The sequence below is a fragment of the Schistocerca serialis genome, chromosome 1 (assembly GCF_023864345.2).
Source record: "Schistocerca serialis cubense isolate TAMUIC-IGC-003099 chromosome 1, iqSchSeri2.2, whole genome shotgun sequence".
In the NCBI taxonomy this organism is placed as follows: Eukaryota; Metazoa; Arthropoda; class Insecta; order Orthoptera; family Acrididae; genus Schistocerca; species Schistocerca serialis.
Genome location: NC_064638.1, coordinates 783,571,569 through 783,591,605, shown reverse-complemented (window position 1 = coordinate 783,591,605; position 20,037 = coordinate 783,571,569). Strand labels below are relative to the sequence as shown.

At 38.0% G+C, this 20,037-nt stretch overlaps 1 protein-coding gene across 2 annotated transcripts in view; it reads left to right on the top strand.

The window, feature by feature from the left end:
- Positions 1 to 20,037, top strand: part of LOC126483500 (differentially expressed in FDCP 8 homolog A) — an 88,596-nt gene that overhangs the window by 29,727 nt on the left and 38,832 nt on the right. For both annotated transcript variants that reach the window (XM_050106625.1, XM_050106626.1), the window contains one exon: positions 3,792 to 4,033. In XM_050106625.1, coding sequence (XP_049962582.1) covers positions 3,792 to 4,033 — 242 coding nt within the window. The remainder of the gene's footprint in view (positions 1 to 3,791; positions 4,034 to 20,037) is intronic.

Below are 20,037 nucleotides of genomic sequence, written 5' to 3'. Positions count from 1 at the left end.
AAACATTAAGTTTATTACCCAGAAGACCTTCATTGTCGGAAGCTGACTTAGTACCACGTTATGTCTATTAGCATTGAGCCACATACATGCCACACTCTTGCCATGTCGCAACACTTGCTACGCCATGTTGGTGCGCCCCTGCCATAGATTTATGAGGTCACTCCACTTTAAATAACTTTGGACAGATATTCCTCAAAGCTTGAAGTCAGTGGTTGACTGCAGTGACTGAGTCCATTGACTGATCAAAGATTGTGTGGTTAGATGATGATGATGATGATGATGTTTTTTTTTCTGTTATTGGCAAAACACGTGAAACATGGAATTACTTCTAACCAACACAATAAGAAGTTTCATTTTTGATGTGGTAAAGTGGATCTATCAGTGAATGGTGACAAAAAATAGGCAGTAGATTAGTGAAAGTCTAAATTATTGCCAGCTTGGATCTGTTGCAGTAAAGAAACAGCAGATGAGGGTGATTGACAGGCTGCAGAAACGATTGAACCACTGACGGTTAGCAATAAGAACAACACATGTGTAAGAGATGTTCCCACTGACAGTGAGGCTAAAATGATCATCATGGCAGAAGTGCAGTTTACGGAAGAAAATGCACAAACAAGCAGAATTGTTACACTAGTCTCGATGTTTCACCTATCTTACCTTAGTATTCAGCACAAGTTTCGCTAACACAGCCAAAGTAATGCTAAAAAAGAACAACAACAAAGCTCTAAATAGAAGTGTTCAAGTGTCAAGAAAAACAAAAAGCCTTCTAATTTATGCTGATGGTCACAGAAGAAGCCACTCTGGTTCAGTTTGTGAACTTATGAACTTGAATCATTCTGTGTTTGCTAAGATCAAACCTGCAGCTATATTCAGCTCTGTGGCACAAAACTTAGCCGTAGAGACGAACAAACTGAACAAAGATGATTTTATTATGATTGTAGGTAGCACCAATTATGTATACAAAAATGAAAGCAAGTCAGCACTGCAAAGTTACAGGAAATTATTGCCATAATTACACCACACCAGTGTTCTCATAACAAACGTACCAATACAGTACAATCTTCCAGAGTCGTCTTGTGTCAATAGAGATATAGACACACAATTCAGTGCTACAAAAACTACATGAAAAATTCAGGTTTGTAAACTTAATAGACGTTAGCAATGTGAGCTGGGATGAACAGACCCAGCCTGGACTACATGTTTACAGGAAGGACAAAGTAATTTAAGTGAATAAAATAAATGGTCTGTGTACCCTCTTCAGCATCAGGAATTAACTAGTCACTCTAGATCATAATCATGAGGGTATTTAGAGAGAGAGAGAGAGAAAAGAAGAAGAAGAAGAGAAACATTACAGCAGTGATCAACCAGACACCTTAGATGTGTGTGTGAACGCTGTGCACTTAATGATGTAATCATATTTAACTGAAGAAAAAGTAGAGGTACCATTAATAGGTATAGGTAATATTACTGAGAATAAAGCATTTCAAAGTAAATGAAACAGAAATCATGACAAGCAGGAAATGTCTAAGTTGGGTTCACCAGAACTGCATAATAGATCTGTGACCTGATACCACCTGAATGTACAGCTCTGGTTGGTGATATTCATAACAAAATATTTTTTTAAATATTGTGTCCGAATGAACGCTGGCTTAAGAAAGAAGAATGTAACTTATACACCCTAGCTGACCACACAAGCTTAATTGGTTACTATAGATCTCCGAATATGAAGGGTGACAGTGTAGCAATATTAGCTGAAGAACAGTTGCCCTGAAAGCCAAAGTTATAGGTATTAATCATTCAACTGTAGAAGGAAAATTTGAAGCTGCTGCTATCCAATTCCATGACTGCAAAGTGATTATAATGTCTGTATACTATCCATCCAAAACAGACTGAAGGATTTTATAGAGTTAATGGAAAAACTTTTACTATTATTACCTAAATATGAGACAAATAGAGTATTAATCATTGGTGATATTAAGCCATTCGGCAAAATCAAATGGAAACTCCACACAGGAATATCAGCATTTTAGGAAAAGATAGATTGCTGTTTACTGTAAAGAAGACATGTTAAGTTGCAGTCAGGCACAATTAAAAGACACACAAAGCATTCAGCCACAGTCTTCGTCAGCTAAAGAGAAAGAGTGAGAGAAACACCATTCATACACACAATAACTCTGGCTTGAGCTGCCAGAGTTGGTGCTTGGTGTGTGTGTGTGTGTGTGTGTGTGTGTGTGTGTGTGTGTGTGTGTGTGTGTGTGTGTGTTGTGTTGTGTTGTGTTGTGTTTTTCTCTTTTGCTGATGAAGGCAGTGGCTGAAAGCTTTATGTAAGTGTCTTTCCATTGTGCCTGTCCGCAACTTAACGTGTCTTGTTTTACAGTAAGTAGCAGTCTCTCTTTTCCTACAATATTGGTGATAATAATTTAGAAGTGTTAGTGAAAAATTCTAGGACTAGATGCTTTCTATAGACTTTGTTACCAAATTTTTTACTGCATCATTGATAAAAATATCAGACAAAATGATTCCCTCTAATATCATTTCAGGTATACGTAAACAGGAGACTCACTTGAATATCATTGAGCCATTGTTATCTGACCATGATGGCCATCTCCAGAGACTGTCTGGAGTTGGAAACATTCACAAACATAAGGCTGAATCTGGGACAATGAGACTACTGCTTGATATACACACAACAAATTTCAGATATTATCTACAGACTTTTGACTGGAGCTCCATTGTCAAAGTGTATCAGTCATCTTGTGAAGCATATGAAAATTTCTAATGTACTATAATAGCCACCTTTTTAATAAATGCTGCCCTACTAAAATACCCAGAGGCCATGTTCAAAGAAAAACAGGAAAGGATGCATAACTAAGTGGTATGTTCCTTATCTGTATAAGCTAAAAATATTGCTAAAGTCATACTGTGAAATGTCATTTAGCAATAGTACATACAAGCCAGTGCATCTTAAGCTGAAGTCATATTATAGAAATGATATAAGTATAGCTAAAAAAAAGAACTAATGGTATCATCATAGGTCAGTCAAGTAACAAGTCAAGGCAGCATGCAAGATGGTAAAACTGTAACCTGAGATGTCCGCAAAATGCTGGCTATTCCATTTACCACAGATCAACATAATCTCACCTTTTTCTACTCAGGGATTCTGCAGCTAACTGATGTTAGGAATACTCATCTGAAATTTTGCAGATCCATTCTGTTGCCCTTCTTACACACAGACGTCACGCCTGCTTTTTTCCAGTCGCTTGGGACTTTGAGCTGGGCGTGAGATTCGTGATAAATGCAAACTGACACCAGTTAGTTTTTTCCTTTACTACTGTAATGAACAATTCCAATAGATGTGAGTATATTTATTTTACACTTGTAAAAAAGATGGGTTCAGAAAACATTTTATTTTCTTTGGTAATGTAATATGCAAATTTTAGAATGATTGTCAGGTATCCCGTGTTTTGATTATTGATGTACACTTGCATACTTGGAAATTAATGAAGCTTGAAGATTGCCTACTAGAGCATTTTATCTGTATGTTAAAAACATCTGTGTGTGAAGTAGTTAGCATAGTATGCTGTGTAAGTTAACTTGTGCAAAAGATTCAATAATGTTTCAATTTCTGCATAGAGTTTGCTGCTTTAGTGTTGAGCTTTTTCTTTTTTTTTAAAGAAATAAAAAAGTTCCTGTATTTTAGCTTCATGTATTACTTTATGCCTCTTGAATGCAAACATTAATATAGATGCACAAATTATATCTTTATTAAACAGAATATGTATTGTTAACAGAAAACAGCTGGGTGGAGCCACGTCTGTGTGATTATGATGGCTGTTATTACTGTCCAAGCTGCCACTGGAATTCCATGGCTGTAATACCAGCAAGAGTTATCCATAACTGGGACTTTGAGGAAAGACCTGTGTGTCGCGCTTCAAGACAGTTACTCCAGCTAATGATTAAGCGGCCTTTGTTGAATCTGGAAGAACTGAATCCAAGATTATTTGGTTTTGTTGAAGAACTTGGTTTTGTGAAGGTAATTTCATGATCTGTGTTTCATTAATGAAAAGAAATGCCAGGAAATTTTAAAGAGTTAATTCAGGAAAAATTTATGAAAGGATGTCATATATTCATCCTCATAACATGGAGTTCCCTCTCAAAAAAGGCTGTGAGTGATATAATCATACTTTCTGTCCTTCACCATATTTGGCCAAAAACTGTTGAGTTAGAACAAAATGCTGCTGAGATATAACACATTGAAAAATTGTTTTATCTCCATTTTGCCAGATGTAGTGCCAAAAAGTGTGTGTTAAAAGAAAGAGTAGAATGAAGATTATTCGTCTCACAACATACAGTTACAAATCAAAGATTTTTGTATTGGAGACACATCAGATTACTTTTAAAAAATAAGATTATAATAATTACCATATTTAAGCAGGTATTTCTGAATTTTTAGACATGAACAATTAACAAGACATATATAACACTTATGGTCATTTTGCAGCTTGCAATACAATTTATACAATATATTAACAACTTATTATACAATACATATTTTTTATGTTTCTTTTCTTTTCAAATGGCCAAACTGTCCTGCATGATTTCTTCAGTTGAATAACAACATTTTTCCAGTAGTGTATTAAATAATGATCTTTTTAATGGGACAAACTCCATATTTAACAGATATGTGTTATTTAATTTATAGTAAGTTTTTAATCCCTTGTACAATGGTATTTGAGCTGAAGTTTTAAGTTATGAGAGGGAAGTTTGAAACTGTGTCTGTGACAAGTACTGTAATTGTGGTTGAAACGATAATTGTCAAGTGAGTTTTGATTTTTATATATGAAAATAAACGTTTTGTAAATGTAGTCTTAATTTTTTAAATAATGGCTGATATGATGCTCTTTTTTGGACTAAACATATGTTTCTTACGATTCTCTTTTGAAGAGAGTAATCTCAGGCTGTTTGTTGAGTTTCTCCAGAAAATTATTCTGCATCGAATTATAGTCTCAAAGTGGCTGTGGTAGACTGTCTTCCTGATATCCATAAGGGTGGAACCAGATAAGACATTCATCACGTAAGCTAGGATATTTAGCTTGGTTGCTAAGTAGTCTACGTGTGCCTTCCAACTTAAATTTTTGTCAAGATTTAGACATAGAAATTTTACATAATTTGCTTCAGTCATTTCCTGATCGCCATGCACTATTTTTGTGGGAGATGCTGATGTTTTAGCACTGAACTGCACTAATTGTGTTTTTGTGACATTGAGTTTTAATCCATTATGGTGAAACCATAATTCTAAGTTTCCCATTATAATTTCTGCAGTACCATGAATTTGTTCTAAATTGTCATTTTCAATGAAGACCGAGGTGTCATTTGCAAATAAAATGGAGTGAACATCAATGCTTAAAGGTAAACCATTTATGCACAGCAGAAAAAGATAAGGCCCTAAAATTGAGCCCTGTGGGACCCCTGTACAAATCTTTTTCCAGTCCGAGAATGATTTTTTTTCCATTTGAATTTAGAATAATTCTCACTTTTCTTTCCGACAAATAAGATTTGAACCACTGCAATGCCCTGTCCACAATCCCATCTCACTCTAACTTGTGTAGAAGTACAATGTTACAGTAAAATCTCCCTTTCCAATTTTCTTGAGGTGATGCATTAACTCCTGATTTTTTTAGTTTCACTAATATTTTATTACTTTTTAAAAAATCTTTTGGTATTATGTGAATTTGTCTTGTGTAATCTTAACCGTGAAATAGAGTTTTCAACACTTTCCTTACTCAATATTTTTGACTTCCAGTAAGTAATTATTCTTATTCGAATTAAAACTGTATACTGGACGGTGTTGCAAACCTGGTGCCTTGTTTTTTATGAGTAACACTGTTGCCAGTTGAGTTACCAATCATGGATTGTGAGATGCTTTCACAACTTCAGACCTCTCCTGTTAACAAATGTATGACCCAAATGTGAGATAGTATTTAGTTTTACTAAATTTGCTTCATACTGATTTTTCAGTGTACGCCTTTCCCTTCTGAACTACTAGAACACATTTCTTCATCTACTTTTTTAAAGTAATTACTTAAAATGTTAATATTATTTTATCAGTTGAGCGTCTAATTTCAGACAAAACATGCATACACCAGAGATATTTGTACAAATTTTTGGAATATGTAACAGGACTGTTTGCCATACAAAAGTACTTTTGGATAATTGCTTATTCTGGCTAAATTTTGGGTGCCTATTATTCTTTCTTAGGATGTGCTGATACCTGCCATAATACAAGGTTTCCCTGATGCTTTCCATGTATGACACTTCATTAGTTATTTGAACAACCATTTTTACACTTTCTCCATTTTCCTCTTTCTTTTCATTAACTTTAAACGTAGCATCACTGTTTTGAACATTACATGGGGCGGCATTATGTGAGGTGTCAGACTACAGGCCATCATCTTACAAGCTAAGCACTAAATAGTAGGCAATTGTTTGCCTAACTTCACCTTTTTTAAATAATTAAAAAAAAAAATGCATACAATGATTTTCTCCCAGAAGTTTCCAGTATTAAATTGTAGTTGTACAAAGACATTATCTATCCCAAGTGTTCTGTTTTGAGCAATTATAGTAGGGAAATTTATGAGGGATGTTAAATTTTAAGTAGCTGGCAGCAGTTGTAGTTTATGTGCATTCTTTTTACCTCTACTAAATGGTAGGCATGTGTTGGCTTTTCACCTTAAAAAAATGAGAAAAAGCACACATTGATTGTCACCCAGAAGCTTCCAGTATTAAATTGTAATTGTACAAAAGCATATCAAGCATAGGTGTTCTACTGTATTTTGTGCAACCTTGGTAGGGAAGTTTATGAGTGATGTTAAATTTTAAGTGGCTAGCAGCAGTTGTTGTTCATGTGCATTCTTTTAACCTCTTGGTTCCTGATTGTCATGTTATAATAATATAAAATTTTAGTCAATCTCCCACATTTTGTGTAGAAGTCTCATATGCATCCATCTTAGTGCAGTCTTAGAAGCTTAGCTCCATCAGAAACAGCTGCCTGTAAAATTTATGATACCTTTGTATTCTTTTCTTAATACAGGATAGCAACTGTTATGAAGAACTGCTTTATTGTCAGTGCAAATATTAATATTTCAGACTTTTACATATCCATCCACAACATAAACCACAGATCAAACTGTCAGAATAAGAGGCACTTCAAAGATACGAATCAGTTTTACGCTCCATGTCTTAACTATCCAAGTGTTACTTCTTGGTGAGTCTTCATAGACCCTCTTCTGTATGACATACAGCAGTTGCCAACTGTGGTTACCTAACTGCTGGGGATAACAAGTGTGGCTGCTGTCATTGGGTGCAAATGGCTGCATCATCTTGGAAGAGCCTTAAAAAGTATCCATATGGAAGTGTTTTAATGAACACAGACTTCAAACACAGTCTTCTGTACCTCAGCAGAAAATGATGTGTTTATAAGCAACCCAGGACAATATTTAATTTTACTCTTTATATGTTTTGTAAAGATTTCGTGTAGATCTTTTTTTGTTTGAATTCAGTTCCCCCAAATATGCTACCCCCATAAACATATAAGTCTTGCTTGCATCATTTATGCATGGAAACTACATGGTCCAGTTACTACCTGTGTTTGACATCAGTGAGCAATAAGCACACACAGACAGCAGGTAGCAGCACTGGCAGTTTAGGGTGTATAAAGCATGTTGTGAGGACACACGGAACAATGCAGCTGTCATCATAATGTGGAAACACAGTAATTTATCTGATATCCAGAAGGGCATGATCATTGGCCTTTGGGCCACGTGTGTAAACATTTCTGAAATGGCTAAGTTTGTATATACTGTTTGCATGCCACTGTGGTTAAACTATGATGTGCATGCCAAAATGGGACTATCCAAAACCTGCACTGAGGCAATTTTAGTGCACTATGAGCCATAAATGACAGGTATGAATGATGTCTTTGGAGATACGCAAGGGCTATAGGCGTGCAACTGTTGGCCAACTGATTACCCACACAAGCCAAGAGGCTACCAACAGTGTCTCCTCAGTGACCCTTCAGCAAACATTGCAGCAAATGGGCTGCTGCAGCTGGTGCATGGTTCATGCACCCATGCTGACTGCCGTTCATTAGTGACAAAGGCTGGAATTTACAATGCCAATAAGGCAACTGGACACCCAGTGAGTGGTGACAGGTGGACTTTTCAGATGAATCATGTTTTATGTGCCTTTGGACAGATGGAAAACTCTTGCAACAATTGTCGAAAGGATCCAGGTCAGAAGAGGGAGCAGTGTGGTCTGTGGAATGATTTTTTGGCATTGCCTTGGGTGATATAGTCATTCTGGAAGGCACAGTGGATCAATACAAATACGCTTCTATTCTTTGGGGACCATGTCCACCCCTGCATGCAGTGTGTCTTTTCTCAGCACAATGGCATCTACCCCAGTGCAGTGCACTGCAATGTGTCACACAGCTCGCAGTGTGTGTGCATGGTTTGAAGAGTGCCAGAATGAGTTTACCTTACTCCCTGGATTTAAACGCAATTGAGAATCTGTGGGAATACCTTGATCAGGATGTATATGCCATGGATCTTCATTTGATATGCCTAGCACAGCTGGCCAAAGCATTGGAGTTGCCATGGTTCTACATCCCTGTCGGTACCTCCCAGAACCTCATTGACTCCCTTCCTATATATCTCACAGTGGTCCGCACTGTTAAAGGTGGTTATTCAGGCTTTTAACGGGTGGTCACAGTAATGTGACCGGAAAGTGTAGCATTGCATACCAAATTTAAAGATGCTTACTTCTTGGATGTACCACATTCAGCTCATTATATCAAGTTCTCATTGTAGTCTTGTAATAATTACATTTCAATTATATCATTATCATCTACTTTTGAAAGCAAATATTTTTATTGTTCTTTTAACATCTTTTAAATATAATTATTATAATACTTGCTTATGTTCTCAATCAGGTAAGTATCCTACCACTGTGGTTCTTAAACCAAACAACTTGATTTACCTTTTATTGTTTTCTTTTTAGGCACCAAAGTACATATCTATCTCTTTGATGCAGTATCTGATGCTCTGTTTTAAATGAATATTGTAGAACTCTGAAACTTTTGGTCTTTTGCAGAACATGACGAGAAAAAATAAACCTTCATTTTCTTTATTTTTAAGTGTTATTTCTTAGGTTTTTGATCTTTTTAAAGACATGTTCCATTAATTTGAATAACTCTGATATCTCCTTCAATTATATCCTCTCCAGGAGTTTTGACTATTCCAGAAACATCTGTCCAAGAATGACCCTATTGAAAGACTCTGAACAACATTATCTATCACGATAATTCAGGGATCCTGCGATTAATGCAAACTGAGAAGAATTATTGTTGCACACAAATGAAGATGATAAGAAGGTTGATAGACTGTTTTATTGCCAGGAAAGTTGATAGACTGTTTTACTGCCAGGAAAGAAAGGATGCTACAGGTCATGCAAGTCGAAACAAAAGAGTGAAAGAAGACAGCTACAGAGATAGGTAAATTATCTCACATCCCATTTCAGAACAACAGTGCAGAAGGAACTTGTGCCCACACCCTGAAGGAGTGATGTTTGTTAATCATACAGGAGGGATTATGGGAGTTCTTCCTTCTTTAGCTCCCCCCCCCCCCCCCCCCAAAAAAAAAAAAAAAAACCGATTATAACTCCAATCGTACCTATTTCATTAGTGCTACTAAGGATAAATATTTGTCTCATTTCTTTCCTATGCAAAGATGCATTATGTTCCAACTCTATGAGTCAAGGGGGTGAGCTGCTACTGGCTCCCACCTCCTAAAATTATCAATTAACTGACTACGAGCCATATACACGGAGGTGACTTAAAGTAAAGGATCTTCAGTAGCCCTTTGGAACCCCTCAGAAACCAGTTGGGACACCTTCAACGATCAAGTTCAGATAAATTGTTCCAACATATTACATGCCGGAGGTCCTTGACACCTTATCTGTAGCACTTGTGTGCCTGTGCTAAGGCTGAGTTTATTTACCTGAACCACCCCCTGCCCAACCAGGGCTTAAGAGTTCAATGACTTGATTCTTGGTCTCAGCACTTGCTCCTTTCAGAGTTCACCCTGCTAAAACAATCCTTCCAATACCTGTTCCCAAGTTCCACTGTACCCCCTTAACATTCAAGGGTTCCTGAGTAAATCCTTGTAGCCCAGAGTTAATTGAAACTCTGTTCCATTGTGAACATCTTTAGACAATTTGGCTTTTTCTGTGGTCAAATGTGCCATCAATGCTACCTATAGGTGTGTCAGGTTAACAATTACAAAAGAATTTCTTGGTCAGTTATTTGCTCCAAGCACTTGTAGCTTTTAACTAAAACAAAATCCTTCGCTTTAATATCACAGGATTTCCTCTATTCCATCTTTTTCACTACTCACGTCTCCAAGGAGGTCACACTTTGTAGGGATAAGAAATGGAATGGCCACATAGGCTCAGTCGTGGGTAAAGCAGGTGGTAGACTTCAGTTCGTTGGTAGAATACTGGGGAAATGCAATCAGTCTATGGAGGAGATTGCTTACAAATCACTTTTTCTAGAGATCGCTCAAGTGTGTGGGACTCATGTCAAATAGACTTAATGTGGGCTGGTGAACATATACAGAGAAGGGCAGCACGAATGGTCACAGGTTTGTTTGATCCATGGGTGATTGTCACAGTGATATTGAAGGAACTGAACTGGAAAACTCTGGAAGGTGGATGTAAACTATCCTGAGAAAGTTTACTAACAATTTCAGTGTGTCACTGGTGGAGACTGTGGACAATATTGTAATCATAAATGTAATATTCATTTTCTGCAAGAGATTGTGACTATGCCTTTCATAAGATCTTAATTTCTACAGTCTTTTTCAGAAATTCTGTATTTTCTGCTTCTCTAATTGAATCAACACTGTAAAGAAGTTAAATAGAAATTAAATATTGATATTGACACATTGGTATGATTAATGCATTGTCTCTTCTTTGTATGCATCATATGCAACATGATTTGCATTTTGGATGCTTCTGGGAATAGGCTGCTCACATGGCTCATTGCGAGAAGTACCCAGTCTGACAAAGCAGTATGCATCCTATCCCACGTTGATTTCCAGTTGTGTTTCCTAGGCCTCTTTTGAGCAGATAGGACTGAATAAATATAGCTTCATATCAAATAACTACTAGTGAAATAAAACACTGGCACTTGGAAAGGCAGTTGATCAGAATGATCACTCATCTTCCTTTGAAACACAAGAAGCCTCTTAAAGAAAAGAATGAACTTCCAGTGTCTATACCTGAAAATAAGAGGGCAGATGAAATGCCAGAAGATATATTGTGCTTCTCAGAGCACCACACTGAATACGAACAGATGTGTCTTCAATACAAGTTTTTGTCATACGTCTGTAGGAAGAGGAAAGAAGAAGTTATATCTACAAAAAATTGTAGTCATTCCCCCCCCCCCCCCCTCCCCCCCGCCATGAACCATGGACCTTGCTGTTGGTGGGGAGGCTTGCATGCCTCAGCGATACAGATAGCCGTACCATAGGTGCAACCACAATGGAGAGGGGGTATCTGTTGAGAGGACAGACAAGTGTGGTTCCTGAAGAGGGGCAGCAGCCTTTTCAGTAGTTGCAGGGGCAACAGTCTGAATGATTGACTGATCTGGCCTTGTAACACTAACCAAAATGGCCTTGCTGTGCTGGTACTGCGAATGGCTGAAAGAAAGGGGAAACTACAGCCGTAATTTTTCCCGAGGGCATGCAGCTTTACTTAATGGTTAAATGATAATGGCGTCCTCTTGGGTAAAATATTTCGGAGGTAAAATAGTCCCCCATTTCGACTACTCAGGAGGGCATTGTTATAAGGAAAAAGAAAACTGGCATTTTACTGATCGGAACTTGGGATGTCAGATCCCTTAATCGGGCAGGTAGGTTAGAAAATTTAAAAAGGGGAATGGATAGATTAAAGTTAGATATGGTGGGAGTTAGTGAAGTTTGGTGGCAGGAGGAACAAAACTTCTGGTCAGGTGAATACAGGGTTATAAATACAAAATCAAATAGGAGTAATGCACAGAAGTATGTTTAACAATGAATAAAAAAATAGGAATGCGGGTAAGCTACTACAAACAGCATAGTGAACACATTATTGTGGCCAAGATAGATACGAAGCCCACGCCTACCACAGTAGTACAAGTTTATATGGCAACTAGCTCCGCAGATGATGAGGAGATTGATGAAATGTATGATGAGATAAAAGAAATTATTCAGATAGTGAAAGGAGACAAAAATTTAATAGTCATGGGTGACTGGAATTCGATAGTAGGAAAAGAGAGAGAAGGAAATGTAGTAGGGGAATATGGATTTGGGGGAAGAAATGAAAGAGGAAGCTGCCTGGTAGAATTTTGCACACAGCATAACTTAATCATAGCTAACACTTGGTTCAAGAATCATAAAAGAAGGTTGTATACATGGCAGAAGGTTGGAGATACTGGAAGGTGTCAAACTATATAATGGTAAGACAGAGATTAAGGAACCAGATTTTAAATTGTAAGACATTTCCAGGGGCAGATGTGGACTCTGACCACAATCTATTGGTAATGAACTGTAGATTAAAACTGAAGAAACTGCAAAAAAGTGGGAAATTGAGGAGATGGGGCCTGGATAAACTGAAAGAACCAGAGGTTGAAGAGAGCTTCAGGGAGTGCATTAGGAAATGATTGACAAGAATGGGGGAAAGAAATACATTAGAAGAAGAATGGGTTGCTTTGGGAGATGAAATAGTGAAAGTAGCAGATGATCAAGTAGGTAAAAACACGAGGGCTAATAGAAATCCTTGGGTAACAGAAGAGATATTCAATTTAATTGATAAAAGGAGAAAATATAAAAATGCAGTAAATGAAGCAGGCAAAAAGGAATACAATTGTCTCGAAAATGAGATCGACAGGAAGTGCAAAATGGCTAAGCAGGGATGGCTAGAGGACAAATGTAAGGATGTAGAGGCACATATCACTAGGGTTAAGACAGATACTGCCTACAGGAAAATTAAAGGGACCTTTGCAGAAAAGAGAACCTCTTGCATGAATATCAAGAGCTCAGATGGAAACCCAGTTCTAATCAAAGAAGGGAAAGTAGAAAGGTGGAAGGAGTATATGGAGGATCTATACAAGGCGATGTTCTTGAGGACAATATTATAGAAGTGGAAGAGAGTGTAGATGAAAATGAAATAGGAGATATGATACTGCGCGAAGAGTTTGACAGGGCACTGAAAGACCTGAGTCGAAACAAGGCCCTGGGAGTAGACAACATTCCATTAGAACTACTGACAGCCTTGGGAGAGCCAGGCCTAGCAAAACTCTATGATTTGGTGAGCAAGATGTATGAGACAGGCGAAATGTCCTCAGACTTCAAGAAGAATGTAATAATTCCAATCCCAAAGAAATCAGGTGTTGACAGATATGAAAACTACCGAACTATCAGTTTAATAAGCCACTGCTGCAAAATACTAACATGAATTCTTTACAGACGAATGGAAAAACTGGTAGAAGCCGACCTTGGGGATGATCAGTTTGGACTCCGTAGAAATGTTGGAATATGTGAGGAAATACTGAGCCTACGACTTATCTTAGAAAATAGATTAAGGAAAGGCAAACCTACGTTTCTAGCATTTGTAGACTTAGAGAAAGCTTTTGACAATGTTGACTGGAATACTCTCTTTCAAATTCTGAAGGTGGCAGGGGTAAAATACAGGGAGCGAAAGGCTATTTACAATTTGTACAGAAACCAGATGGCAGTTATAAGAGTCGAGGGGTATGAAAGGGAATCAGTGGTTGGGAAGGGAGTGAGACAGGGTTGTAGCCTGTCCCCGATGTTATTCAATCTGTATATTGAGCAAGCAGTAAAGGAAACAAAAGAAAAATTTGGAGTAGGAATTAAGATCCATGGAGAAGAAATAAAAACTTTGAGGTTCACCGATGACATTGTAATTCTGTCAGAGACAGCGAAGGACTTGGAAGAGCAGCTGAACAGAATGGACAGTGTCTTGAAAGGAGGATATAATATGAACATCAACAAAAGCAAAATGAGAATAATGGAATGTAGTCGAATTAAGTTGGGTGATGCTGCAGGAATTAGATTAGGAAATGAAAAGCTTAAAGTAGTAAATGAGATTTGCTGTTTGGGAAGCAAAATAACTGATGATGGTCGAAGCAGAGAGGATATAAAATATAGACTGACAATGGCAAGGAAAGCGTTTCTGAAGAAGAGAAATTTGTTAATATTGAGTACAGATTTAAGTGTCAGGAAGTCGTTTCTGAAAGTATTTGTATGGAGTGTAGCCATGTATGGAAGTGAAACATGGACGATAAATAGTTTGGACAAGAAGAGAATAGAAGCTTTCGAAACGTGGTGCTACAGAAGAATGCTGAAGATTAGATGGGTAGATAACATAACTAATGAGGAGGTATTGAATAGAATTGGAGAGAAGAGAAATTTGTGGCACAACTTGACTAGAAGAAGGGATCGGTTGGTAGGGCATATTATGAGGCATCAAGGGATCACCAATTTAGTATTGCAGGGTAGCGTGGAGGGTAAAAATCATAGAGGGAGACCAAGAGATGAGTACACTAAACAGATTCAGAAGGATGTAGGCTGCAGTAGGTACTGAGAGATGAAGAAGCTTGCACAGGATAGAGTAGCATGGAGAGCTGCATCAAACCAGTCTCTGGACTGAAGACCACAACAACAGCATATGTCATGTTAGTCAGGTCAATGATTATTATGTTGAAGTGCTCTTTGAATGCTGTGTCACAGTAGTGGATCAGGAAACACAAAAGGTAGTAGTACTGTCGGTATCTTAACCTTTATAAAGCAGCCAGATGCAGTTTTAGTAAGGCTCTGTTTATTTAACTGATGAATCATTGTTTGTAGAGACTTTAATGTTGATTTTGTGCCAAATAATTCTGATCAAGGAGACCTAAAGTTTTTGTGTGCAGTTTTGAATAATTACCCAAAGTAAAGTTCTTGCAAAGGGCTGAAGGATATCAAGCAATATCCATCGACAGTTTGCTTTCAGACCCAACTACCTTCAGTGATTTAGATGTAAAAACAATAGTCAATGGTTTGTCTGACCATCATGGTCAGTTGTTAATAATAAAATGTGATGATGAGTTAGGCTAAGAAAAAAGAAGAAAAATCCCATTTTATTGAATCGTAAACAATGATTCGATCATGGTGTCATGAGAAGGACGCTATGGAAATATCTGTAAAGCAGAAGTATAGATGAAACATATAACTCTTTCTTAAACATGTTCTTATAGACCTTTGAATCTGGTTATGCCCTAAAACAAAGAATGCTAAAATTAAACAACGTAGGACCAAGATATGGATGTCTCCTGGGACTAAGGTATCTTGTAGCAAGAAGAGTGTACACTACCTCATTCAGGGGACAAGATGTGGTGAAAAGCTGAAACTATGTTGCCAACAGGATTGTAAAATCCTACAGTCTTCTATCGAATAGTTGAAACTAATACACTAAGAACAAATCATAAAACAGTCATAGGTAAAAAAAGATGATGGAACAAAAAAAGAAAATTGCAATGCAAATGCAACTGAATTCTGAGAAAATAGCTGTGACAGAAATAATGACTAATAGAAATCAAGAGCCATCAAATTAAATGATTTCTTCCTTACAGTGGCAGCAAACACGTGTACTAGTGAACAATCAAATAAAGATGTGTTATATTTACTTTGACACTCACTGCATACACCATCAACAGATATTAGTTTCAGATGTAAAACTTCTGAAGAGATTAAAAAATTCATTAGATTACTAAAGAGTGGTAATTCTTGTGACTATGATGGTGTTTTTTAGGAGAGTCTCAAAATCTTATGCAAAGTTGCTAGGGTAGCCATAAGCTGTTTCTTAAAGCAGCCAATGACACAGGGCGTATTTCCTTGCAGACTTAATGTACTGTACTAATCGTGTATATGAAACTGGAGATAACTAAATACCTTCTAATTATATATCAGTTTCCCCTACTTTTAAAATGTTTCCAGTTAAGTGGCCCATGGCAAGAATATTCTACAAGACTTATTAACTGCCTCCCAGTCTGATGTTTGTAAAGGATCATTGACCAAGAAAGTCACAGGAAACCTTACAAATGAAGTCCTGAACTAGACAGGAAAAATTAGCCTGTTGTTATATTTAGAGAGTTTTCAAAAGCCTTTGATTGTATGGATCACAAAATTCCACTTGGTACACTAAACTGTTATAGTGTTTATGGAGTCCCCCTTAGAAGGATGGAGCCTTATCTTCTACTTCTACATCTACACTCCGCCAACCACCATAAAGTGCATGGCAGAGAGTATGTCCCCTTGTATCTATTATTAGGGTTTCTTTACATTCTATTTATTTATCGAGCACAAGAAGAATGATTCTTTGAATGCCTGTGTGCGTGCTGTAAGTATTCTAATCCTATCATCACAATCCCTATTTGAGTGATATGTAGGGGGTGTAGTATATTCCTAGAGTCATCATTTAAAGCCAGTTCTTGAAAATTTGTTAGATTTTTTCAGGATAGTTTACGTCTATGTTAAAGAGTCTGCCAGTTCAGTTTCTTCAGTATCCCTGTGGCACTCCCTCACAGGTCAAACAAACCTGTGACCATTAGTGCTGCCCTTCTCTGTCTTCGTTCAATATCCCGTGTTAGTCCTACTTGGTGCAGGTCCCACACACTTGAGCCATATTCTAGAACGGTCACACAAGTGATTTGTAAGCAGTCTCCTTTATAGACTGATCGCACTTCCCCAGTATTCTACCAATAAACCAAAGTCTACCACCTGCTTTACCCATAACTGAGATGACATGATCATTTCATTTCATATCCCTACAAAGTGTTACACCCAGGTATTTGTATGAATTGGCTAATTCCAGCAGTGACTCATTGATATGATAGCCATAGGATACTACGTTTTTTTTCCCGTTATGTGAAATGCACAGTTTTACATTTTTGAACATTTAAAGTAAGTTGCCGATCTTTGCACCACTTTGAAATCTTATCAAGATCTTACTGAATAATTACTCAACTTCTTTAGGACAGAACTTCACTATAGGTAACTGCATCATCTGCAAAAACCCAAAACGTTGCTGTTAATATTGCCTGCAAGGTCATTAATATACAGCATGAGCAGCAAGGGTCCCAACACACTTCTCTGGGGCACACCCCAAGTTACTTTTGCATCTGACGATGACTTTCCATGCGAGATAACATGCTGCATCCTTGCTACCAAAAATTCCTCAATCCAGTCGTAAATTTCACTTGATACCCCATATTATCATACTTTTTACAATAAGTGTAGGTGTGGTACTGTGTCAAATGCTTTTTGAACTCGAGAAATACTGTCTTGATCTGATTTTTTCAGTATTTTATGTGAGAAAAGTGTGAGTTGGGCTTCAGAAGATCAATATTTTCAGAATCCATGCTGGTTGTCATGGAGGAGGTCATTCTGTTTGAGATACTTCATTATGGTTGAGCTCAAATATGCTCTAAGATTCGACAACAAATCAATGTCGTGGATATTGGATGGTAATTTTGTGGATCACTTCTAGTACCCTTCCTGTAAACAGGTGTGACCTTTGCCTTTTTCCTTGAACTTGGCACAGTTTTTTGTTTGAGGGATCCATGATAGATTACAGTTAGCCACTTTTCTAACTTGCCCCCAAATTCAGTATAGAATCTGTTAGAGATTCCATTGGGCCCTCAAGATTTATTCAGTTTTAAAGATTTCAGCTATTTCTCAGCATCCTGAAACTAATACTTATTTCAAGCATCTTTTCAGTGGTACAAGGATTAAATTGGGGCAATTATTAAAGGTTTTCCTTTGCAAAGGAAAATTCGAAAACAAAGTTAAGCATTTCAGCTTTTCCTTTGCTACCCTCAGTGTCAGTTCCTGTCTCATTTGCTAGTGACTGGACATAAACTTTGGTGCTGTTAACAGCCTTTACATACGGCCAAAATTTCTTTGGGTTTTGTGAAAGATCATTTGCCAGTAGTCTGCTATGGTATTCATTGAAAGCTTCATGAATTACTCTCTTGACAGCAAAACACATTTCGTTCAGCCTCTCTAACCCTTGCTGCCATTTCCCTAACAGGTGCCATCATTCGCCATACGTTTGAACTGTCAGTGATTAATAGACCCTACTCTTTTGTGTTTGCCTTCTCTTGATGCCAGACAAAACAGGTGTCCTTAAAACAGGTGAAGTGAGTCCCATTGGCTCAGTTTCAGTTCCATTGAAAGACAGCATCCCTAGCTTGTTGGTTAGGGGGATCGGTACAACACCCTGAGTCCTCCCTGGTCACCATTCATCCTCTACAGGACGCCTAGCTGTATTGTTGAAACACCACTTGCAGTAAAGTGGGCAAGTAATGACAGATTACATACTTCCTGCAGGGGAGACAGGATCTATAGGAGCGGAAAGCACCTTTGTTAACTGGTACCACAGGTACATGACTCTCAAGAGCTCTCCAAACACACTGATTCACAGCAGCTACCAGTCACTTGACAGTATTTAGGGCAATTTCCATCTGCTTATGAATGTCAACCAACTCATTCTATGTTCAAGAACAGGGGCTGCATTTTAGCTGGTGCAATGTATTACAGTACAAAGAACAAGTAAGTTTAAATTAAGCCCACTGATTATCTCTTGATCTCTTAAGCCACGGAGTTGATATTTCACTATAAGAATTTAAGCAAATACACATAGATTTCTATTAAAAACATGTGGTAAAAATTACTAATTTCGCACCACTCTTTGAGGTTAATTTTTATTTTCCTCTTCAAGGGAAAATTAGATGTGAAAAAATAAGTTAATAGGAAACATTACCTTATGGGAATGTGGTGTTTTATTTGATGTAAATGGCAACTATTCTAATCTGCAGTAAAGACATCGAGAAGAATCTGACTATTAAGTATCACTGAAATAGTCTCGCTATGTGTCTGCTTGAAAGTTGGCTATCCAGGACACACAGTAGATAAGTCACTGTTTTCTCAGTCTGCAGATACACATTACCTTCACTACTGATGCCATAGCTGAAGTCCGGAACAAAAACAGTCATAAATGGTAACATTCACATCTTCTCATTTGTGTCTTGTGCATTGAAATTGAAATTTCACAGCATGTTTGAACGTGCTTGCCCAGCTGGTCGTGCCAGCGTGGTTCACGCACTTAAGTTTCACGAGTGGGTGTTGGTATCTGCATGTAGGTTGAGGCAGCGCCACGTTGAGTGTCACAGTGATTGACAGTTTGGTGTTATGATGCAAAAGCAGGAACTTCCTGAAACCAGCGCAGGGTCCCGTGGGCAGCAGCAACGGATGAGACTCTGTGTACGATACAGGCCAAGAAGGGTGTTCTGGCAGCTCTTAGATTCCATAGTTGTTAACTCTTTGAGACAGTAACCAAGCAACAGAGCCTGGGCAGTCAGCTGTAGGTTGGCTGCGGGCTATCTGTGCCTGCATTATGCAGTAGAAGTGGCCACATCAACTTGATCCAGTGCCGGATGTTGCTGCGGGAGCAGTGTACTAACCTTGGATTCAACGCTGGGCCTGAAATGGCATGTTGGCTGTGCTTCTCTTTAACAGCATGGCTGGTAAAGGGCTTTGGTACAGTCATCACCCAAGGGTGCTGCAGTGAGTGGGGTGGACTTACATTAGCAAAATAAGACATACCTTAGAGAAGCAGTAAAGTGGCATGGAGCCGGAGAGGCTGGTGGAGGTAGCAGAGCAGTGGTACTGCAGCAGTCATCACGGATTGTGGTCAGCTGTCATGCACACATCATTTGCTGGGGCAGCAGACGGTGTTTGCACCTTATATCCAGAAAATATAGCAGCTGGGAGCCAGAGAGAAATTGTAGAAGTGAGTTTTTGTTATGATGAGCAGAGTAAGAGTGATTTGTGCAATCGAGTGTACCTGCAACTGCTTATGTCCTGGCATTAGTGTGCA